Here is an 18641-nt window from a genome sequence, read left to right on the forward strand (position 1 = left end):
CCTCCTGCTTACCTTGCACCTATTCAGGCTAGCTGTCTGACCCCCGGTGAACTCTTACCAAACACATCCAGAAACAGGAAAACTGTTTTTAAAATAACTTTTAAAAATCTCCAAACAATTTTTTTTAACTTTTTTTCTACTGAAGAACTGCAGCATTCCAGTTAGACGAGGATTTTTCACCATTCACATGCTTTTGTGCATGAACACACACACACAGAGGCTTGCCTCAATACCCTTCCTAAAATAGCTCAACTGGGAACTAATCTGTTTTTTCCCACATCGCGGAAATTCTAACAGAAATTTACTTAAAGAGCTCTAATTCTTCCAACTTTCAAGAAACACAGCATAGAAGTATTAGGTGTGTACTTGTTATTTTCCCCATGAAAACTGTCCCAACTTTTAACAAGGCCTAAGTGTACTGCCTCCAAAAAAGCCAAGTTAAAAGGGCTGGAGTTCACACAAACAGCGGAGACGGCCTCTGGGGAGCTGAGCAGCCCCGCGCTCTGCCAAGGCCTGCCCTCCGCCGGGGCCCCCTCTCCCCAGGGCAGCTCCCGGGACCAGAGGCAGCCTGCGCCGCGCTCCCGGCGCTCCCCCTGCTGGCAGCCGCCCGCAGACACGGAAAGGCCAGAGCAGCTGTGCCGGGAGCTGCCGGCGATGGCGGCGCAGGCACGGCCGGTCACGCCAAAGGAGCCTGGCGATACGAAAGCAGAGGAGCAAAGGGAGGGCTGGACTTGCGCGAAACATATGGGAGGACTACAGATTGAGCTGGGAAGAAAGACCTTTATATTGTTTCTTTATGCTGCTCAATATATTGTTATAGTGGCCTTTTTATTGTAAAAAGTTAAGACATGCTGAAATTGCTCATAAAACGTTAATTCAACCTCGTAAGGGATATGCATTCCAGTGCATCCTGATTTCAGCCATCCTGGTCTGTCCTATAAGTTACTACTGTTTTTGGGGGGGAGGAGGGTGGTTTTTTTCCCCCCTAAATATCCTCCCCTGTTCTACAGCACTGAAGTCTTATTGGCTGTAGATGTGGGAAGGCATGGAGCAAATGAAGAAGGGAGAGCAGAAAGAAAAAGGAAGATCTTGCAGTGAAGAAAGTTTAATGACATATCAATGGTTATATATCTTCTGTCAGCTGCAGAGTTCCTGTGTGATTGGTCAATTTTTTAAAACAAATATCCTTGCAATTTTTTCTTACTGTTTTGTATCTCATAATGTATCAAAGAGGTTAAAATAAGATTGAGTGCTATAATAAAATGTATTGTTTTGCTTTAAAAGCAATTTTTTCCCATTATCATATTATACCCTTTACACAAGAGAAGCATTGTCCTCTATTGGAGGTAACTTGAAAGCAACAGTGGAGTATGCCTTTCCTGGAGCACAATGCACTACTAAAATTAAGCTGTTGCTTAATTATTGTTGAATCATGGATGCATATAGTACTTTACAAAGGCAAGCACATGCTTTTAGCTCATTAACAGATTCTGCTTTCAGTACTGCTAAGTGCCACTAGGTGACATAACTCATCACCATCATAAAGGGCTTTGCACCATGCAAACAAGCAAAATTCAATTCCATAAAGCACAGGAGCAAAGAGAGGAGGATATACTACAACCTAATCCAACCAAAGCATCTAGAGAAGTTGGAAAAGATGAAGTGAAATTCATTTCAAAAATCCTCATTTGTTTAGCAGTGATTTACAGAAACATCTGCAGCACACCACTCCTGTAAAATACGGTCATTGTAGAAATTAACCAATCAAGTCACACAGGATTGTTCTTCCCTCTTGGCTTAACAGAATTTTGCTAAAGAAAAGCACTCTGCATTTATTCCACTGCAACAGGTAGACTTCTACTTTAATGTGGCTGAGAAGTTTAAACATTTCCTCTAAAACATCACTTTAAAAAAGCACAGACAGTACAGATCCACAATAAGTTTATGCAGGACATAAAAATACTGTATATACTTCTGTTTTCAAGTGCTCTTTTCCCAAATAATTCCTAATATTTTATTTGCTTTCCTGACCACCTCATGGACATGCTGTTTCAGGGAACTTCTCTCAATGACTCTCAAAAGTTCTTAGAAGTGCTATGACAGAGACTGATTGACTCAATGGTTAACTGCTGGCAAGAGGGGGAAACTTTCCCCGCTGCTCCTATATTCCCCTTCTGTAATGCATTAACAGTCATCTTTGCTTCCTGAACTGGCACAACTTACCGTCAGACAAACATAAATCCTAGAGCACGGAAAACGGCTGTAGTGAGATGGAAAGGACCATCTTTAATTCATCACTGGCAATTAGATAAACTCAGTTTGGTCATAAAACTGAATGCTAATAGCTAATGATCTAAATAGTGTGTGCATCTAGGCATTCCTCTGTGCAAGTTATAGAACTTATCCAGCTTCTCAGTGAGTCAGTTTAGCTCTCATAGTTTTTAAAAAGCCATTTGATTTTCTTATATTTTTTTCCTGTTAGCTTAGAAACCTAAACGAACTCCCTGATAGATCAGAAGGTTACCTAAACTCAGAGCATGTGGGAAAGCAGGGCCAGAAATAGGGGAGGAGGGAAAGGAAGGGAATGAAACAACTCCTTTCAGCAACAGTGAGCTATTAGTTCCACTCGAAGCATCCCATTTAGCTAGTGATGCCTGTTGTATGAGGTAGACATGAATGTGGTACATAACATCTTATTTTATGCGTGTCATCAGAATTTGTACAAATTACAGATCTGAGCTGCTCTTAGTGTTTTTGTTTAAATACTTTCACTGCTAATACACTAACAAAGCCTAGTACAGTCACTACAGTTTAATCTTCTCTGTAATCAAAACAGCACCAAGAAAGCAATTGTGGTTTTGCAGTAAATGATCATCACAACGGATGCAGTGACTAAAACCACATCCATTGTTATGAGACACTTCATAATACCATTTCAACAAGAAGCTGAAATGACCAAAAGAAAACATAAGTGATATCAAGCATTTTCATGGAAATCTCAATCAAGAAATGGTACCGTTAAATCACAGCAGCAAAACAGGAGTCAGTTGTACCTCCACTGCGCTTCTCTAGCCTACTATTTACATACAAAGTTGTGGTCATTATGTTTTCTTTGTTGCCTGTACATTTATAGGGACTGCTAATGCTCAGTGGAAAAAAGGGGTAACTGTTTCATCACAGGACTTGCCAAATGTTAATTGCTAACTAGGAACACGCGGCAATGACCCTTTAAATTGTGACTGTTCTCACGTAATGGTCCCTTATGGCATTGCAATTACTCTATCAGAGTTCTTTGAATGTGGAGCTTTGCCTCAAGCCAAATTCTGCATCTTAGGTAAATCATCATAATAACAGAGAACACAGGAATGCTGACCTTTTTGTAAAAAATACTAGGTTTTTTTACAATTATAAATTAAAAATACTAGTTTTTTTGTTTTTAAAGAAATTGCATTCAATTTAAAAATGTCTGCAGCAGTGGAAATTGCAGAGCAAGTCTATAAAAAAAACCCACCAAATCTATGAAAGCATTGATTACTAGCAGATACAAAGCAATGAGAGCAATGGGGATCTTTTCCAGGCATTTGGTTTTCCAAAAGAGCTGTGCAATATGAAATCCCTACTCCTAGCCTCCCGAGTATAATTTCAAAGCCAAACCACTTCAGAGGACATAAAGAGAAAGGAAAGAAAGACTTTCTGAAGTGAATCAATCCCACGGAAAAAAACAGGAAGAAAACCTCACCAGCCCAACCAAAGCGTGAACCTGAAGGACTACTCTATCACAAAACATTAACAAGTTTCTTATGTCTTTTGAAACTAAAATTTATCTCCTAAAAACAATAAAATGGATTCTTCCAGCATAGTTAGATAATAAGATGATCAATGATTGGAACTCTTTAGATCAGGATTAAAAAAAGAGTTTCCATTAAAACTAAAATATAAATTTAAAAATTGCTGACGTAATGATACTCCTTTTATTGCTTGAAAACACTTGTTCAACTACTAAAATAAACACAATAATAATTAACGAGCAGAAACAATAACATAATAAAGGAATAATGCCTTATGGTCCTTCAGATTAGGTGTTATCTGTAACAGTAAATATATTGTAACAATTCAGTTAAGAAATTGACTATGTTATTATTAGATTTTATCATTTTCTCAGACCAAACCCCACGATTTCCAGGACCAACTCACTTTAGTTGGTAAGCAATTATTTCATGTTCTTTGCAAAAAGTAAATTCTCTGATCAACAGATTCAACCTTGCAAATGTGTAAGCTTATGATTAATGGAAAGCTTTGTATTATCCCATGTTTAAAATTCTTCAGATGTCTGTAGGACTAGGAACCAGGCTAACTGAAAGTATATGCAACAGTCGATTTTGACAAATCATTCTGAATAATGAATTATTTCTCAGTATTTTTTCCATAAAGTTACACTAAGGGTACAAGAGTGAATCTCTTCACTGGTATGAACGACAGACTATTTGGCAACAGTATCATTTCTGTCTTTTCACAAAGGAAAAGGTCATAGATCTTTTTGACGGATTTCAACTGGTAAAAGTAGAAAAAGGATCTGCAGATTTCCCTGTCTTTTTCTTCCCTGAAAAGAATCGCCATATTTTTAACTTGCACCTTAATAATCTTTAAAAATTGTAGATTGCTGTGAGTGCAACTAGACCAACGAACATGAAGACAATGCAACTACTATCCCTAGTTACTCTATTGAGACAAGCTTTTTATGAAAGTATGAATGTCAACTATTCGAAGTCATTTCTATACTTCACAGCACACACAGTCACCTCCTAGATGTTTGGTCCTGCTAAAAAAGAAAAACAGATTGCCCAACTGGACAATCAAAATCGTTTTTTCTCTCTATTACAGAAAAAAAAACTTTCTAACTACAGATATACGTTTGAAGCACAAAGTCAGGGTCTAAAAGTTTCTTCCTTGTGTCACGCTTCAACACATTTAGCAAAAAGAGCATGTAAATCGCATTATGTTTTATGAGAGGAAAAAACATTACCATCTGAGAAAATTAGACAACCAAAGAGGAAAAAGAGCTAGAAGGGTAGTATTATCCGACTTTTGCCACCTCACTGCAAATACATCACCGTTCATAAAACGTGACATGAATTTCTTTGAAGTCTAAGAATTACCATGATGTCTCAAACATGTTCAATTCTCCGTGAAAGCTAGTTCATTATCTCTGGCTGTATAAACTCAAGCAGTGGCGACAGTTTACTGAAACGACCTGTAAATGTGTTAGTTGGTGTTTGCAGAGGATAAGGACTGTGCCATCCCAGGCCCACTTCAGACCGTAAAAGTGGTTCTTTTCTCACCCTTATCTGAATCATCCTTGAACAGACTGCCTCTGAACAGAATTTACACTCCTCTTCTTTGATCTACTTTATAAAAAGATCAGAACTATTTACTTTGAAATGCACCCATTTCTTCTTTCTTTTTTTAGAGGGGGATGGGGGGGGGGAGCGAGAGGGTGTTTCAGGACGTGAACTGATATAGTCCAAGCCAAATAGCCATTTTGTCATCAGGTCCAATATCCTGAAACATAATTGACTATTGCCTGATGTCATTCTTAAATGAACCCACAAGAATTAACTCGTTCTACTGCCTGTGTGCCAGATATTTTAAAGATTCACACAGTATTTTCTAGAAAGCGACCTAAAAAATTGCCATGCAAATGCCACCGTGATGTAGTTTCAGACCTCCTCTCCATTGGGACCACTTAAATACTCTGATATACTGAAGTCGACAGCAGCTTTAGCTTAGACTCCACAGGAAGAAGCAAGCCCTAAATGTGGGACTCCTTGTCCCGTGTACAGTCACGAAAAATTTGTAGCAAATTGTACTTCCAAATAAGTCCTAATCCAAACAAAATCTGCCTCTCCTGCCCTGACAAAGAGTAGCAGGTTACCCTTAGGCATAATAGGAAAATATTAGCATTTAAATTTCTTCATGATTTTTACATGTTTCCAAGCTTGAGGCGCACTTATTCCTACCTCAGGGGTCACTTTCCTTCGACGGTTAGGAAGGCAACTGGATTCCTCCATGCCCTGGTTCCAACAGGCGAGGGGGGGCTCCAAATCTGGGGCTAGCTCTCAGAAGAGTAGCCTCTCTTCGTCCCCTTTCCTCACCAGCCCCTTCTGAGCCCTTGTCCTCCATAGCTGGGAGATAAAGACCGAAAACCGCTGCGTGGCTCCAGCGTCGAGGCCGGCCGGGGCAGGGTGAAAAGCGCAGGCCCTGATGCGATTATCAGCAGCTCTATGGCCAGGGGGTGACTCAGGGCTGAACTTGGCGCCAGGTCAGGTAGCCTTGAGTTCTGCTAACTGCCGCGTTCAGAGATTAGGCGGATGTAACAATCACCTGAAAGGGGAGATTAAAGCGCCTCTCAATGGGGTCCTTTGTTCTCGGTCTCATTTGATGCTCTGCCGCCTTTTCAAGCCACGGCGCGGAAGGCGCTTTAAATGTTTGCCCCCGAACGCGGGAGGCTTCAGTGAGCGCGGCGCGCCGGGGGCAACGGCAGGGCCGGCCGCCATGGACAGGGGGCCCTTCTCGGTGGAGTGGCTGGCCCAGAGCAGCCGCGGCACAGCCCAGCCCGGCCCCACCGCCCGCCCGCCGCGCTCCCCGCCCGGCGACGCCAGCGGCCAGGAGAGCCCGAAGACGCCAACGCCGGGCGCGGAGGGCGCCCTGCCGAGCCCAGGACACCTCGGTGAGTCACGGCCCCCCGCCCGCCCGGGCGGGAAGGGAGCGGCGGGGCGCGCGGCGGCGCCGTTGGCCGCTGTCTAACGGTCGCCGCACGTGCGGCCCTCGGGCGGGCAACGGTCGCACGTGCGGCCGTTGGCCACGTCACCGCCCGCGCGGGGGAAGGGCCTCGCGGCGCTGGAGCGGCGGTTCCTGCCGTGACGCCCCATCCCGTCCCTGCAGCAGCCCCGAGCCCGCGACGCAGCAGCCCAGAGCACGGCGCGGAGGCGGGCGGCGGCGGCGTGCCCGGCCGGCCCCGCACCAAGTTCTCGGCCGTGCAGCTGCAGGAGCTGGAGCGGAGCTTCCGCGAGCAGCGCTACATCGGCGCCAGCGAGAAGCGGCGCCTGGCTGCCGCGCTGAACCTCTCCCAGAGCCAGGTGAGCGCGGAGCCCTGCGGTCACCCGAGGCCGGGGGTGGGAGGGGAGAAGGGCACCCGGGAGTACTGCGGGGTTTCTCTCAAAGCAAAAGCAGCTTTCCCCCCCACCCCTTTTAACCCCCCTGTGCTAGTCTGAATTACGGTCCTGGTCCAGATCTGATCTCTCTGTAAATAGACTTGCTGTGCGTCATGGATGCTTCATGCCTAGAGTTGCTCCACATTCACTGAGGGCAATATAGTTAGCACAAAATCATGTAACTGGTACTATATTATAATGCTAATAATCAGATAAATCTGATTTATGCGTGTTAATGTATGGCAAACCTTGATTCTTGACTGTATCTTTCTTCTCACCAGATAAAAACCTGGTTTCAGAATCGTCGTATGAAGTTCAAACGTCAGACTCAGGATGCCAGAGTTGAAGCTCTTTTCTCAGGCTTATTTCTGCCCTATCATTGTTACCCAGACATAGTTGCATCCAGATATTCTCATGGGATGGATGTCAGTGTCTCTTCTACCTCTACTGTTACCCTTCACCCGGCCATGCCAAGCCCTGCCCTGTTGTTACCTACTGTTCCACCTCAGTCCCTTGAGCCAGTTCTGCCAAGCCCAGGTTTAGTGGTGCCTCCCAGTCCAGAATTTTCTTCTTATCCTTCTGTAATTCCCACAATGACTGTAACTAAGGACCAGAAAAGACTGAGGTTCCAGCCATATCTTCCTTCCTCTTAAACATGCCAAAAACTATCTGTAATCTGAATATGAACTGCCAAATATTTTTAAGAATACTTATTTAACTTATTGTTATATCAAATATATGGATTATTTAATGTTTTCTAAAAACAATCCCGTTTGCCTTATTTTTTATGTTAAAGGGACAAAGAAACTAATCTATGTTAGAGGAATAATACTAAGAGTGGAAGAGAAGGACTTAGAACTGTCCTTATTTCTCCACAGTCTTCACTATGCTGTATCAAAAATTCCATGAAAGTTTTCCTATCCATAATTTTCCATCTCTTTTAAGAGCAACTGCCTATGAGTATGTGGGGATCCCCACTGAAAAATGAGTATTGCTTACACTTCAATACAACTACTGACACAAATACTCTCTATACTGTGTAATAGACAAAAACCAAACAGCCTTAAAGAATTTGACCATTCTACCTGGGTGTGGGTTGAGGGGGTAAAAATGAACTAATTTTAAGGAAAGATTTGTGAACTACAGTAAATACATAACTACAGCAAATAGAATAACAAAGGCGGCAACCCTATAAACTAATCTGAGCAAGTGACACAAAGTTCTGGGTGCTAATAAAAGCTTCTGGAGTATCGTCCTTTATCTATGTATGCTGTACCACCCCTAAAGTGATATCTCTCCTTTATGTGTGTAGATAGAATATCTATGCACTTAAAGAGAAATGAGGCTAACAATTATTTGGCTGCCTAAGCCCCTGATGCCAGTGTCAACCATATTTGTAATTTAAATCCGTTGATGGAAAACACTTGAGTTGTTCCAAAGTTCAGGCTTTTTGTGACATTCAGAATGAAAATGTTTTAATTATTACTTCTAAAATTTCAGCTGTAACTTGACAGCTTCATTAATTTTAAGCTGCGGCATTTTGTACACTTGCTATCAGGTATATCGAGACTTACTAAAAATCAAAAAGCAGGCTTTAGCGAGGCAGGAAAAGCAAAGAGCAAAGCCTGTAGCAAATAATGAGAAGCACAAGCTCTTGCATAAGTGTAAAGGAATTTCAACATGTGTGATTACATCTCCTTCCCTGCCCTAACCATCCTAACCTGTTCCCTGCATGAAGGTTGGGCTACTTTGCCCAACTTGCAACTTTCAGGAGAAAAAAAACACTGCCATGCAGAGACTACTTATAAGCAAAAAAGTCAGCAAAACTTGTATCATGCCCCTTTTTTCCCCCCTTGCACTTAACAAAAGTTACCTCTGGGGAGTGGGAAGGATGGAGTTGGTATCACAGTTGCCCTGCTGGTAGTCCAACATGAGTACGTGTAGGAGGGGGTGAAGACCATCCTCCTTACCCCTGCATCCCACCTCCTCTTCTGATTTTAACCTTTGAGGAAAAACAAATCCCCCAAGCATGCCACACACTCTTTCTCTCTCACTATAGCTCCTCTCAAACAGTCCTACAGGGAAATGCAGGAGAGATGCAAAGGATTTCCCCCTCCCCACCTTCTCAGTGTCACATCAGGACACCACTGCTCCGAGATGCTCTGGCTAGGGAACTGAAGGAACAAAACCATGAATTTCTCAGTCATTTTGAACACAGACTACAGTGTGAGTAAAAAAAAACATGGCTATTTATGAGTGGGCAGCCTGTAATTCCAGGCCCTGTTCTCACTCTCTCCTGTTCCCCCTTACCCTGACAATCAGTAAACTTACTTCAAACCTAGCAAATCGGATCCTGTTGGAGTTAAGACAGCATCTGGGTTCAAATGGCTGAATTGGAAAAAAATCTCCTTTCCCCTTTTACACCAGCCTTTCACAAGTGAGACGCCCCTAGGCTATTACATCGAAACTGATGCCTCACTGGGTTGGAGGGTGGAGGAGGGAAATTTAGACTACACTGCAACAATCAGCCTGGTTTCTAATGCACTTAGAAGAACTTTTAGATGAATTAAAGAAACTTCGTTAAAGAAAGACTAAAACATCAAGAAATGAGAAATGCCAACCAAGCCCTTTCATTAAAGGAGTGAAAACTCTGTTCCCAGCAACAACTACCACACCTTTCATAATGAGGAACTTTAACAAATTTCAGGATTAGAATAAAAACTTGAGCTTCTCCATTGAGATGTTTCTTCTCCTGAAAGGGTCAGTTTACCAAAAAAGATGGTTCAAAGTATGCAATTATCATGGACATTAGCAGTGAATCAGAGAGCCAAATTTGGAGATTAAAATCTCATCTAGATAGTGTGACCATGAACAGGAGAACAGAGTTATGCCCTTAAATCTTTTACAAGGTATTGGCTTTGATAATTGTAAGCCTATTTAAAATTCCATATCAAAGTCTTAAACTATTTAATCACTGTTTAAAGATTTAAATATACGAGATTAACACTGTTGAGGCTTTCAGGTGAAAGACACTGGAAGTGCAAAGCAGTGAAGTGATAAATATTTAGAATAGAAACTCACTGAGCAGCTTATCCTTCCTCCTGCAGCATACCTGCGAGAATGCCCATAGCCAAAAGCACTGCATAATGCAACCGGGTAAAGACCAGGCTTCGAAAAGCACTCGGCAAACTAAGAATATGCCTTTCAACAGAGGTGTAGGAAAGTCAGATAAGGCATATTAAAACATCTAACCCCATACCCCATGTGTGAGCCAAAACTGGAGTTCTGCTTCTTTTACAATGCAGTTTTAGTGCAACTTTACAGAGTTCACACACCAGAATCCAAACTGGTGTCTGTTTTACACATAAAGAAAAACTGGAGATGTGCAATACAAATCAGTTTCTTAACAATCTCATTTCACTTAGTCTTTAACTTAATAGTTTTGTCCTATACGGTGGGATATTTGGCAAAAGCAAGTTTCTGCCACTGCTTTTCTTCTCCCCCCCCCCCCGGTCCCTTTTCAACAGGCTGGGGCACAGAAGCCATAAGTAGTACCTCATGGCTCTCACTGAGGCTACAGCGTAATTTCAGACATTTCAAAAGTGCCTAGATAGCAATACGGAGCAAGATATTCTTTACCATATCCGGAAATCAAAGGAAGCAAGTAGACTACCAATATTTTTACACAGTGACCACTTTTGAAACGGTGGGATATTAAACCAAAAACGACTTAAGAGCAGATCACATCTGATAAATTTTAATATCAATTCGTACAAATATAAAATTACTCTTCATATTTAATTTAATATAATAAACACATACACTTGCGAATCAGATTCCGAGCAGAAAGGAAGAAAAGAAGCAGCGGCACAAAAGAAGTTGCAGCATTTCCCTCCCCCGCCCGGCCCTTGCCTTCACGACGACGCGTACAGGGGACGGTGCTGCTTGTCCCTTCGGTTCTGCGCGACCGGGGGGAAAGACGGATGCGGCAGGAGGTGTCGGTGGACACGGGGCAGCTCGCTGGCCGCGAGGCGGTGGGTGCCCTGCGGTGCCTCGCACGCCGGGAAGGGGAGGCCGAGGGGCCGCGCGGCGCCGGGCAGCAGCGGCAGGAGCCCCCGGGGCGGCCCCGGGGCGCAGCTGCAGAGCGGCGGGCGGCGCTGGGGCTCCTGGACCTGCCTCTTCAGCTTCATCCTCCGGTTCTGAAACCAGGTTTTGATCTGAGTAACAAAAAGCCAGGGGTGTGTGGGGGGAGGGGAGACAAATCAGGAGTTTTACCTAAAAAATAACGTGCGGACTGCGACCAGCGCCGCTGCCCGGGTCGTTTCGCTGCGTTCGAACCGACGGGGCTGCACCGGTGTCCCCCCGCGGGCAGCGCAGGGTGTGTGCACGCGTGGGGAGGCGGGGGGTCCCTGCTTCCCGGCTCGGCGATTTTCGGCGAGCCCCTTCCAGCCTTCAGGACCAGCTGCAGCCTCCGCAAGGTCTGTTACCGCAAACCGGGTAGCTGCTCACACACACCGCATCCCGAACCGAGGGGGAAAAGCACCCGTGACACCTCCCCCACTGGACCCCCCCCCCCCCCCCAGCGCGTTCACGGCCGCGGGCGGGTCCCCCCGGGCCCACCTGGGTCTCGGAGAGGTGCAGCGCGGCCGCCAGCCGCCCGCGCTCCGCGGCGCCCAGGTACCGCCGGCGGCGGAAGGTCTCCTCCAGGCCGCCCAGCTGCGCCGCGCTGAAGGCGGTGCGCGCCCGCCGCTGCCGCCCGCGGGGCTCCGCGCTCTCGCTCTCGTAGCCCGAGGACTCGTCGGCGCTGAGGCAGCCGCCGTCGGGGGCTGCAGAGGGGGCGGCAGCGCGAGGGCTGCTGCCGAGGGCCGCGGGGGCGCGGGGAGGGGGCGCGCAGCAGACGTGGGGCCGGAGCCCGCGGGGTTTCGGCTCCGCCGGGGGGGGCCCGGCCCGGCTCATGGCGCGGAGCGGCTGGGGCCGCCCGGCTCGGCCCGCTCTTATAGGGGCGCCGCGGGCCCGGGCGGGCTCGTTTGCAAGTGCGAAGCCGCATCAAAGCCGGGAAGGAGCGCGGCGAGCGGCTGCCGGCGAGGGGGAGAGTTCACACGTCTGGCAAACGCCTGCAGCCGCTGGCTCCGGCGAGTCTGCCGGGCCGGGGGGACCCCCTTGAAGTGCAAAGCTGCCCCTCGGCCCTGGAGGGCAGCGCACGGGCCCGGGCGGTTCAAGATACCTGCGGTGCCAGTAGCAGCGGGGTTTTGCCCGCGCCCCTGCGCGGCGCGGCGGTGCCCCAACCCTCGGGGGCTGCTACCGAGAAGTCTCTATCCCCGGGGCTCAGCCCTCGCCCTGGGGGACTATTGCCGGCTCGGGCGGGGAGCAGGGCCGAGGAGCCTCTCAGCTTGACCTTGGCGCCGTCTGTCTCGCCAGAAAGCGCAGCCGGCCTCCCCAGGGGTCCAGGGATCAAAGCGCCGAGCGAGGGGGGCAGCTCGCACCTCGTCAGCTCCAAACCGCCCCCAATCCACACGCCGCGTCCCGAGCGCGGCCGCGCCTTTGTAATGCGGGGGGGCACCGCGAGCCCCCCCCCCCCCCCCCAAGGCAAAGCTCCCCTCGCAGCCAGCGAAGCGAGCGGCGGCGGGGAAAGGCGTCTCCCTGCCCGGGCCCGGGCTGCCCCACAAAGGCGGCACCGGCTCGGCCCAGCTCCAGCCCCGGGGATGGGAGAAGCACCAGGGCCGTGCAAACCCACTGCCAAGGCCACGCAGCCCGTGGGGCTGGGTAGCTCCTGGGCCTTTCCCTATAGTGCCAGCCCCCACGGCGGGTGGGGGGAGGCTGGGCTTGCCCACAGCCACGGCTGTCAGAGTGCAGGCTCCCATCCTGGTCCAGGAGCATAGGAATATACGGGATAGGTGAGACTCGCCGCTTCGCAGGACCACACCACCAGAGGCCCAGAAAGAGCTAAGCACTCATTAAGCACTCATTTGCACGTTAATTTTAATCACACCTGGTTATAATAAGTATTCCTGTACAGGTCCACTCATGGGTCCTCTTTCCCTGGAGCAAACGCATCCTCCTCCTCAGTATCTCCATCTATTTCAGGACAACCATTTCTGCACAACCCCACACGTGGGCACATGCAAGCAGAGCAGCTCAGGCTCACCACGCACAAGTTCATCAACAGCAAGCTGTTGCTTGCAGTGTTGATTTTTCCCTTATCTCTTCTCCTTCGCTCCTTTGTGAGTGTACATCAGCCCTCTGTACAGGGGCAACCTCCTTGCGTGCTCTCTGCAGGTGCCAACTGCCTAGTCGAGATCAAGTTTGGAGCTAGTGCCTGGAAACCACTGGGACTCAGGAGCTCCTAAGCCGAGCACCTGCCTCCTGGCAAACAGGGTACTCCCCCCTTCCCCCTGGTCCTCCAGCAGGATGAGGCCTATGCCAGGCTGGGCAGCACCAGGTCCTCTGGGACAACAGTGAAGCCCAGGGACGCACAGCCTAGGGAGAGGCACTTCATCTCTCCTGCCAAAAATACAGGCAGGAGATGACCCACCTCTGGTGGGTGGGCTAACCAAGGACACCAGCATGTGCCTTCATGTTTATGCCTGTCTTATGCAGAGAAATAGTTAGTGACCCTGAGCAGCTGCTGCCAGCTCCTATCATTCAAGCAGGGACACAGGGAAGCAGCCACAACCTGTCCCCCTCCTGCTTATTCCAGTTGTGATTCATAAGGACCAAGGCCTCCCCGGCACTGCAGCATCCCCTTGTCCCCCAAGAGGGTGACAGCTCACAGGCTTCTGAGTCACCGGGTTCGACCCTTGCTCTCGTTCCCCCTCCTGGCAGCTCCTCAGGTGACTGAGCTGTGATATGATCGGGCAAGTGCACTGCCTAAGTGACTCACGTTCACCCACAGGCCCCACGTCGCAGCATCACTGTCATCAGCTATTAGCAATGTAAAAAAAGACACCCACAGCCTTTCCCTGGTTAAACCTGCTCTTTGCTGAAAGTCAGTGAAAACTGTGGCTGTTTTTTGGTTTTTTTTTCTTTTTTTTAAATTAGAACATGATCTGCCTTTCCTTTTGTATTATGTATGTGTTTATATCAGACCCTAAAATCCACCACCCCCCCCCAAGCATTTAGCTGTATCTGTAGACCACAAGACCCTGGAACAGATGGGGAAGGGGTGGAAGGCGTTAAGGAGCTGTTGCAATTCTCATCAGAAAGAGGTGGGAACTTGACAAACTTCAAAACTTTGATGATCTTGGGTGAGCAGAGGCCCCATGGCTGCAGTTAAATCATCCCCTCCTCCTAAAGAAATATGGTGCTCATAGGAGATGTTATTTTCCCACCATTTTCATACCACTTGATTTATAGCCACTATCAAAAATAAGTTTGTTTGAAGATGTCACAAGTTTTTAGGGAAAACAAAGTGGGTTTGGTTTTTTACACTTTGAGTTTTGTATACCCAGAACTTGAGGATACTGTAGAATGATACATAATAGACATATGTTTTTTCCCTGCATTATTTATATTTAGAATATAGTGAGCTCATTTCTCCAAGTCACATTTCAAAATAGTCATTGCTCTGCATTTGCATGTGAATCTTACAACCATAAGAAACATGCCTGCTTTAAGAAGCCCATAAAACACTTACAACTCAATATAATGCCCCCAAAACGCAGAGTGCAGCGATTAACACCAGGATGCGAGAATTCTGACTAGGATCATCAGGACAAAGCACAGTTTTTATGCGAAATTACGAGACTTTTAGGGACAAATTCTGGATTTCTCTCACTGTTTCACAAAGGGAATTGGAGGAGGGGGCGGAATAGGAAAGAAAGTTCGCTTTGGTCGCCCCAGAAGCGGGGCTTTTGCCGGGAGAGCAGGGAGCCGCTGCCCGGGGCCGGGGCCGGGGCCGCCGCTCCGCTCCGCTCCCCTCCGCGCCGCGCCGCGGTGCAGCCCCCCGCCGGGGCGGCCCGGGAGGCAGCTGATGGCTGTTTGTCCCGCTCACTGCTGCCCTTTAGAAATGCTAAGCAGGTTATTGAGCGCGGCCTTTGATGTCCTGATAGGCGCTATTAGACAGTCAATTAGGCATCAGCGAGATGGATGGCTTCGGAATAGCCGCTCTGCTGTTTGAAGCGCCCGTGAGCACTAACAGGGCCAGCGCCCAGGCGCTCCTCGGCCCCGGGGACGCCGCTGCCTCGCACACAATAAATGACAAACGCTGCCGACTCCCTCGCAGCGCTGCCCCGCTCCCCGCCCCGCTCGCCCGCTGCCAGCCCACAGCCTCTGCGCGGGGCTGTGGGAGCAAACACGCGTTTTGCATCAAAAGCGATTTATCAGGGACATCTCCTTCAGTTCTTTGCTCGACTAATCGGCAAAGCACCTAGATAAGGGAAACGCGAGTTAAACCGAAACAAAGTCGTCTTTTGCATTCGCATGCACCCCATCGCCGCGTCGCCTGGGGCTTGTGACACCTCCGCAGTTGTTCGGGATGGCCAGGCAGAATAGCCAAGTGTTGAAATGGGAATGAAAACACTTATCCTACCTGAATACCAAAGAGCTGCTGGGTTTATTTCCCCCACTAAATGCCACCAGAAGATGGGTCGAGACCTAGGAGTTTAAAGAACAGCCAGAAAGGAAAACTAGCAAAGCCTGCATGAGCCGAAGGCCCTTTCTCCCCTCCCTCCGGCGGGATTTATCAAGTTAATTGTCATCTAATTGTGTATCAAAGAAAGAGATAATGGGCTGCAATTAGATCTAATGGTCTGGCAGTGTGAGAGCTCTCCCGATTAGCACACAACGCCGAATGACTGCACCTGGTTTGTAAACAGGTCCCTGCAGTGGCTCCACCGTGTCTGGGAGCTGCGGGGGCCGAAGCCCCGGCCCCCGCTCCCAGGCCCCCCCCCCCCCCCCCCCCCCCGGCTGGCCGCTTTCGCCAAGCCGGGCCGGGCGCGCAGGAGCGCCGGCCGCAGACGGCTCCCCGACGCCGCGCTTCGCCCCCCGCGCACAGCCTGCGGCGGGGGGGGGTGGGGGGGCTCTGAAGTTAGTGCTGCGGCCTGTGCCCCCTCCCAGCGGCTCCCCCGCCGCAGGGAGCCCCGGTCCAGGCCGTACAGCCCCTGCCCCGAGAGCCTCCCGGCCCGGCGCTCCCGGCTGCTCCTGCCCGGCCGCCCGGCTCCGCGGTGACCTGCGCTGGCACTAATGCGCGGTTGTTGCTGCCGGGGTAAAAGATGGTAGGTGGGAAGTTGAAACGTGTAGGAATAAAACATGAAGTGATGCCTGGTTTTCTTTTCTTCTCTGATCAAAGGGAAACCTTGCGACCGCGTTTGAAAACAGAATTTGACTAGTTTAGCAAAAATGAACCCATTTAAGTTATTTCATGTACATCTTCAATACCTTTGGAATGTAGTTGTCACTTGCTAGAAAAATGCGTATTTTTGCTGGATAAAATAGGAGTTTTCAGATGAATATCTATTCAGAGAAATCTAATACCCCTAGGGACTCACCAAGCGAGCATCACCTCTGGCGTCCACCGGAGCAAATCTCGGGGAACGGGACAATATTTGCAAGCTAGTGCTGCCAAAACTGTGCGTTTGAGAGCTAGTGCTGCCCAAGCAGCGGCAAGACATTTCGTGGGCTTGTTGACTGTACAGGTGACCACGGAGTCATTATGCTAAGCGATGATTAGCGCCTTCTCAAGCAGAGCCCGGCTTCTCCCTCGCCAGCCGCTCAGCAGCTCGCACGGCCCAAGACGGGGCGCCCCGTCAGCCCTGCCCGGCCCCCGCCTGCAGCAGCAGCACCGACCCCTGCGGCCGTGTCCCCCGGGCCCGCAAGCGAGGTCCCCCCGGGGGGAGGCTCGCTGCCTCCTCCCGAGCCCTTTCGTCTCTTCCTCGCCTCCTCCGGGGCCAGCTCCTGGGCTCCCCCACCCGCTTTGGTGGGGGCAGACCGGCCCCCTCGGGGTCCCCCCCCACCCCGGTACTGCCGGCCTCGGAGCACGAGGAGCTGATGCAGAGGGTAAAAAAGCACTTGGGGAAGAGGTGGGGGCTGCCTCCGTGGTCACACAACATTACGGGGGTTACCTCCACCACTGCCCACATGCACAGGGACAGCCAAGTCGAGTCCCACACTTCAGACTTTTTTGGGGAGGTAAATTGTGTATTTATTGACCTTTGTTTAGCTATCCTTAAAACGTGGCCGCATTAGAAAAATATCTGCCATCACAGAGGTCTTTTGGAAACATCTGAGTCCTTAATTACATTCGGAAGAGAGACAGACACAGAATTTCAGATTTCCTCCCTCCTTTGGATCAATATCATCGTTTCAGTTAATATAGTCGTTTAGCTAAATTTTAGAAATAAGACTCCATTCAGTGGGAAATTTTATTTCATGACAACACATTTTCTTTATACCAAACTGCACTATACCTCTGAAAACATCTAAACAAGATAAATAGCAGCTGAAGCCTTGTTGCATTTCTGAAACTGCTTCAAACCAAAGATTAGAGTTGCATTAGTTGTGCAAATGCAAGCAAATAGTAAAATTTCAAAAGGATAGAAAAATAAAACACGGATTACAAAATAATTAAGACTTCCAAATGTGACAGCTACTCAGAAAATCAGAGCACATAATGCTGCTGTGTACGAATTGCTACTACAAGTGTAGTCAAGTAGGAGGCTGGCCCCTGCATAAAAAATAAAAGAGGTGCATTCCGGGGTGACTGACGGAGAACCTCCAAACAATTCGTTATATGAGCCCAGACTGCAAGTGCACCGGAAGCGTTTTAATAACCCCGGAGATTGATTCCAAACTGATGGAAATTTTTATGGCTCTTTTCATGTCAGTCGACAATTGACTTGAAAAGATTTATGACAACAGCCCTTTCTCTAGCCTGCAATCAGGCCATTTTTCATCATGAATTTTCTAGAGCATTATTCAAGTAAAAAAATGCATAACACAATGCTAATGAACCAGGTTGCCATTTATTTAAACAAATAGCTTCAGATAGTTGCATTTGTTCTGATAATCACTCTCATACCCTGTCAGATGCATGTGAGATGCCGAGACAATATTTCGTTGTGACTTTACCGTTGATAAGGAGTTGCAAGGCTAGATCCTTCCCAAGGCCTATTTAGGTGAGAGGTGCTCATTAATCTACCGAGGCCACCCCAGGGAACTGCGAGGAGAGGCTTACATAATGCTTATTTAGGAGGTAGCTTTTTACGCCTTAAAATTCTATATGATATGGTATTTAAAGGGGTCCAAGGGATCCATTCTGCTGCTGAGAGGAGCCCAATATTTAATATTAGTAACTAATCAAGATGCACCTACATATCTGCTTAAAGACATGGTCCCACCTTAGAAAGTGCCACCTGGGAAGTACCTGAAGGGGTGGGCCCTCTCCTTTTTAGGGAACAATGGAAGATTCACAGGTTTCTTACGCTCATCGTCAGC

General features: G+C 48.3%; 2 protein-coding genes across 2 annotated transcripts; one reads left to right on the forward strand and one right to left on the reverse strand.

The window, feature by feature from the left end:
- The first annotated feature begins 6552 nt into the window (after positions 1-6552).
- Positions 6553-7897, forward strand: LOC135328790 (homeobox protein vex1-like). Its single transcript, XM_064514463.1, has 3 exons — positions 6553-6727; positions 6943-7136; positions 7493-7897. The coding sequence occupies exons 1-3, from the start codon at positions 6553-6555 to the stop codon at positions 7862-7864; spliced, it is 741 nt and encodes a 246-aa protein (XP_064370533.1). The 3' UTR covers positions 7865-7897.
- A 3036-nt stretch (positions 7898-10933) lies between these two features.
- LOC112979766 (homeobox protein MSX-2-like) lies at positions 10934-12179 on the reverse strand. The gene is made up of 2 exons (XM_026094189.2): positions 11832-12179; positions 10934-11428 (listed from the first exon to the last, which is right to left on the reverse strand). Exons 1-2 carry the CDS (start codon positions 12165-12167, stop codon positions 11126-11128), a joined length of 639 nt encoding a protein of 212 aa, XP_025949974.2. The 5' UTR covers positions 12168-12179; the 3' UTR covers positions 10934-11125.
- Between the last annotated feature and the right edge of the window lie 6462 nt (positions 12180-18641).

The sequence above is a fragment of the Dromaius novaehollandiae genome, chromosome 6, assembly GCF_036370855.1.
Source record: "Dromaius novaehollandiae isolate bDroNov1 chromosome 6, bDroNov1.hap1, whole genome shotgun sequence".
NCBI lineage: Eukaryota > Metazoa > Chordata > Aves > Casuariiformes > Dromaiidae > Dromaius > Dromaius novaehollandiae.

Coding starts and splice junctions, on each gene's coding strand:
- LOC112979766 (XM_026094189.2), bottom strand. CDS start 12,167: ATGAGCCGGGCCGGGCCCCCCCCGGCGGAGCCGAAACCCCGCGGGCTC. Junction 11,429..11,831: donor TGCACCTCTCCGAGACCCAG/GTGGGCCCGGGG, acceptor TTTGTTACTCAG/ATCAAAACCTGGTTTCAGAA.
- LOC135328790 (XM_064514463.1), top strand. CDS start 6,553: ATGGACAGGGGGCCCTTCTCGGTGGAGTGGCTGGCCCAGAGCAGCCGC. Junction 6,728..6,942: donor GCCGAGCCCAGGACACCTCG/GTGAGTCACGGC, acceptor CCGTCCCTGCAG/CAGCCCCGAGCCCGCGACGC. Junction 7,137..7,492: donor TGAACCTCTCCCAGAGCCAG/GTGAGCGCGGAG, acceptor TCTTCTCACCAG/ATAAAAACCTGGTTTCAGAA.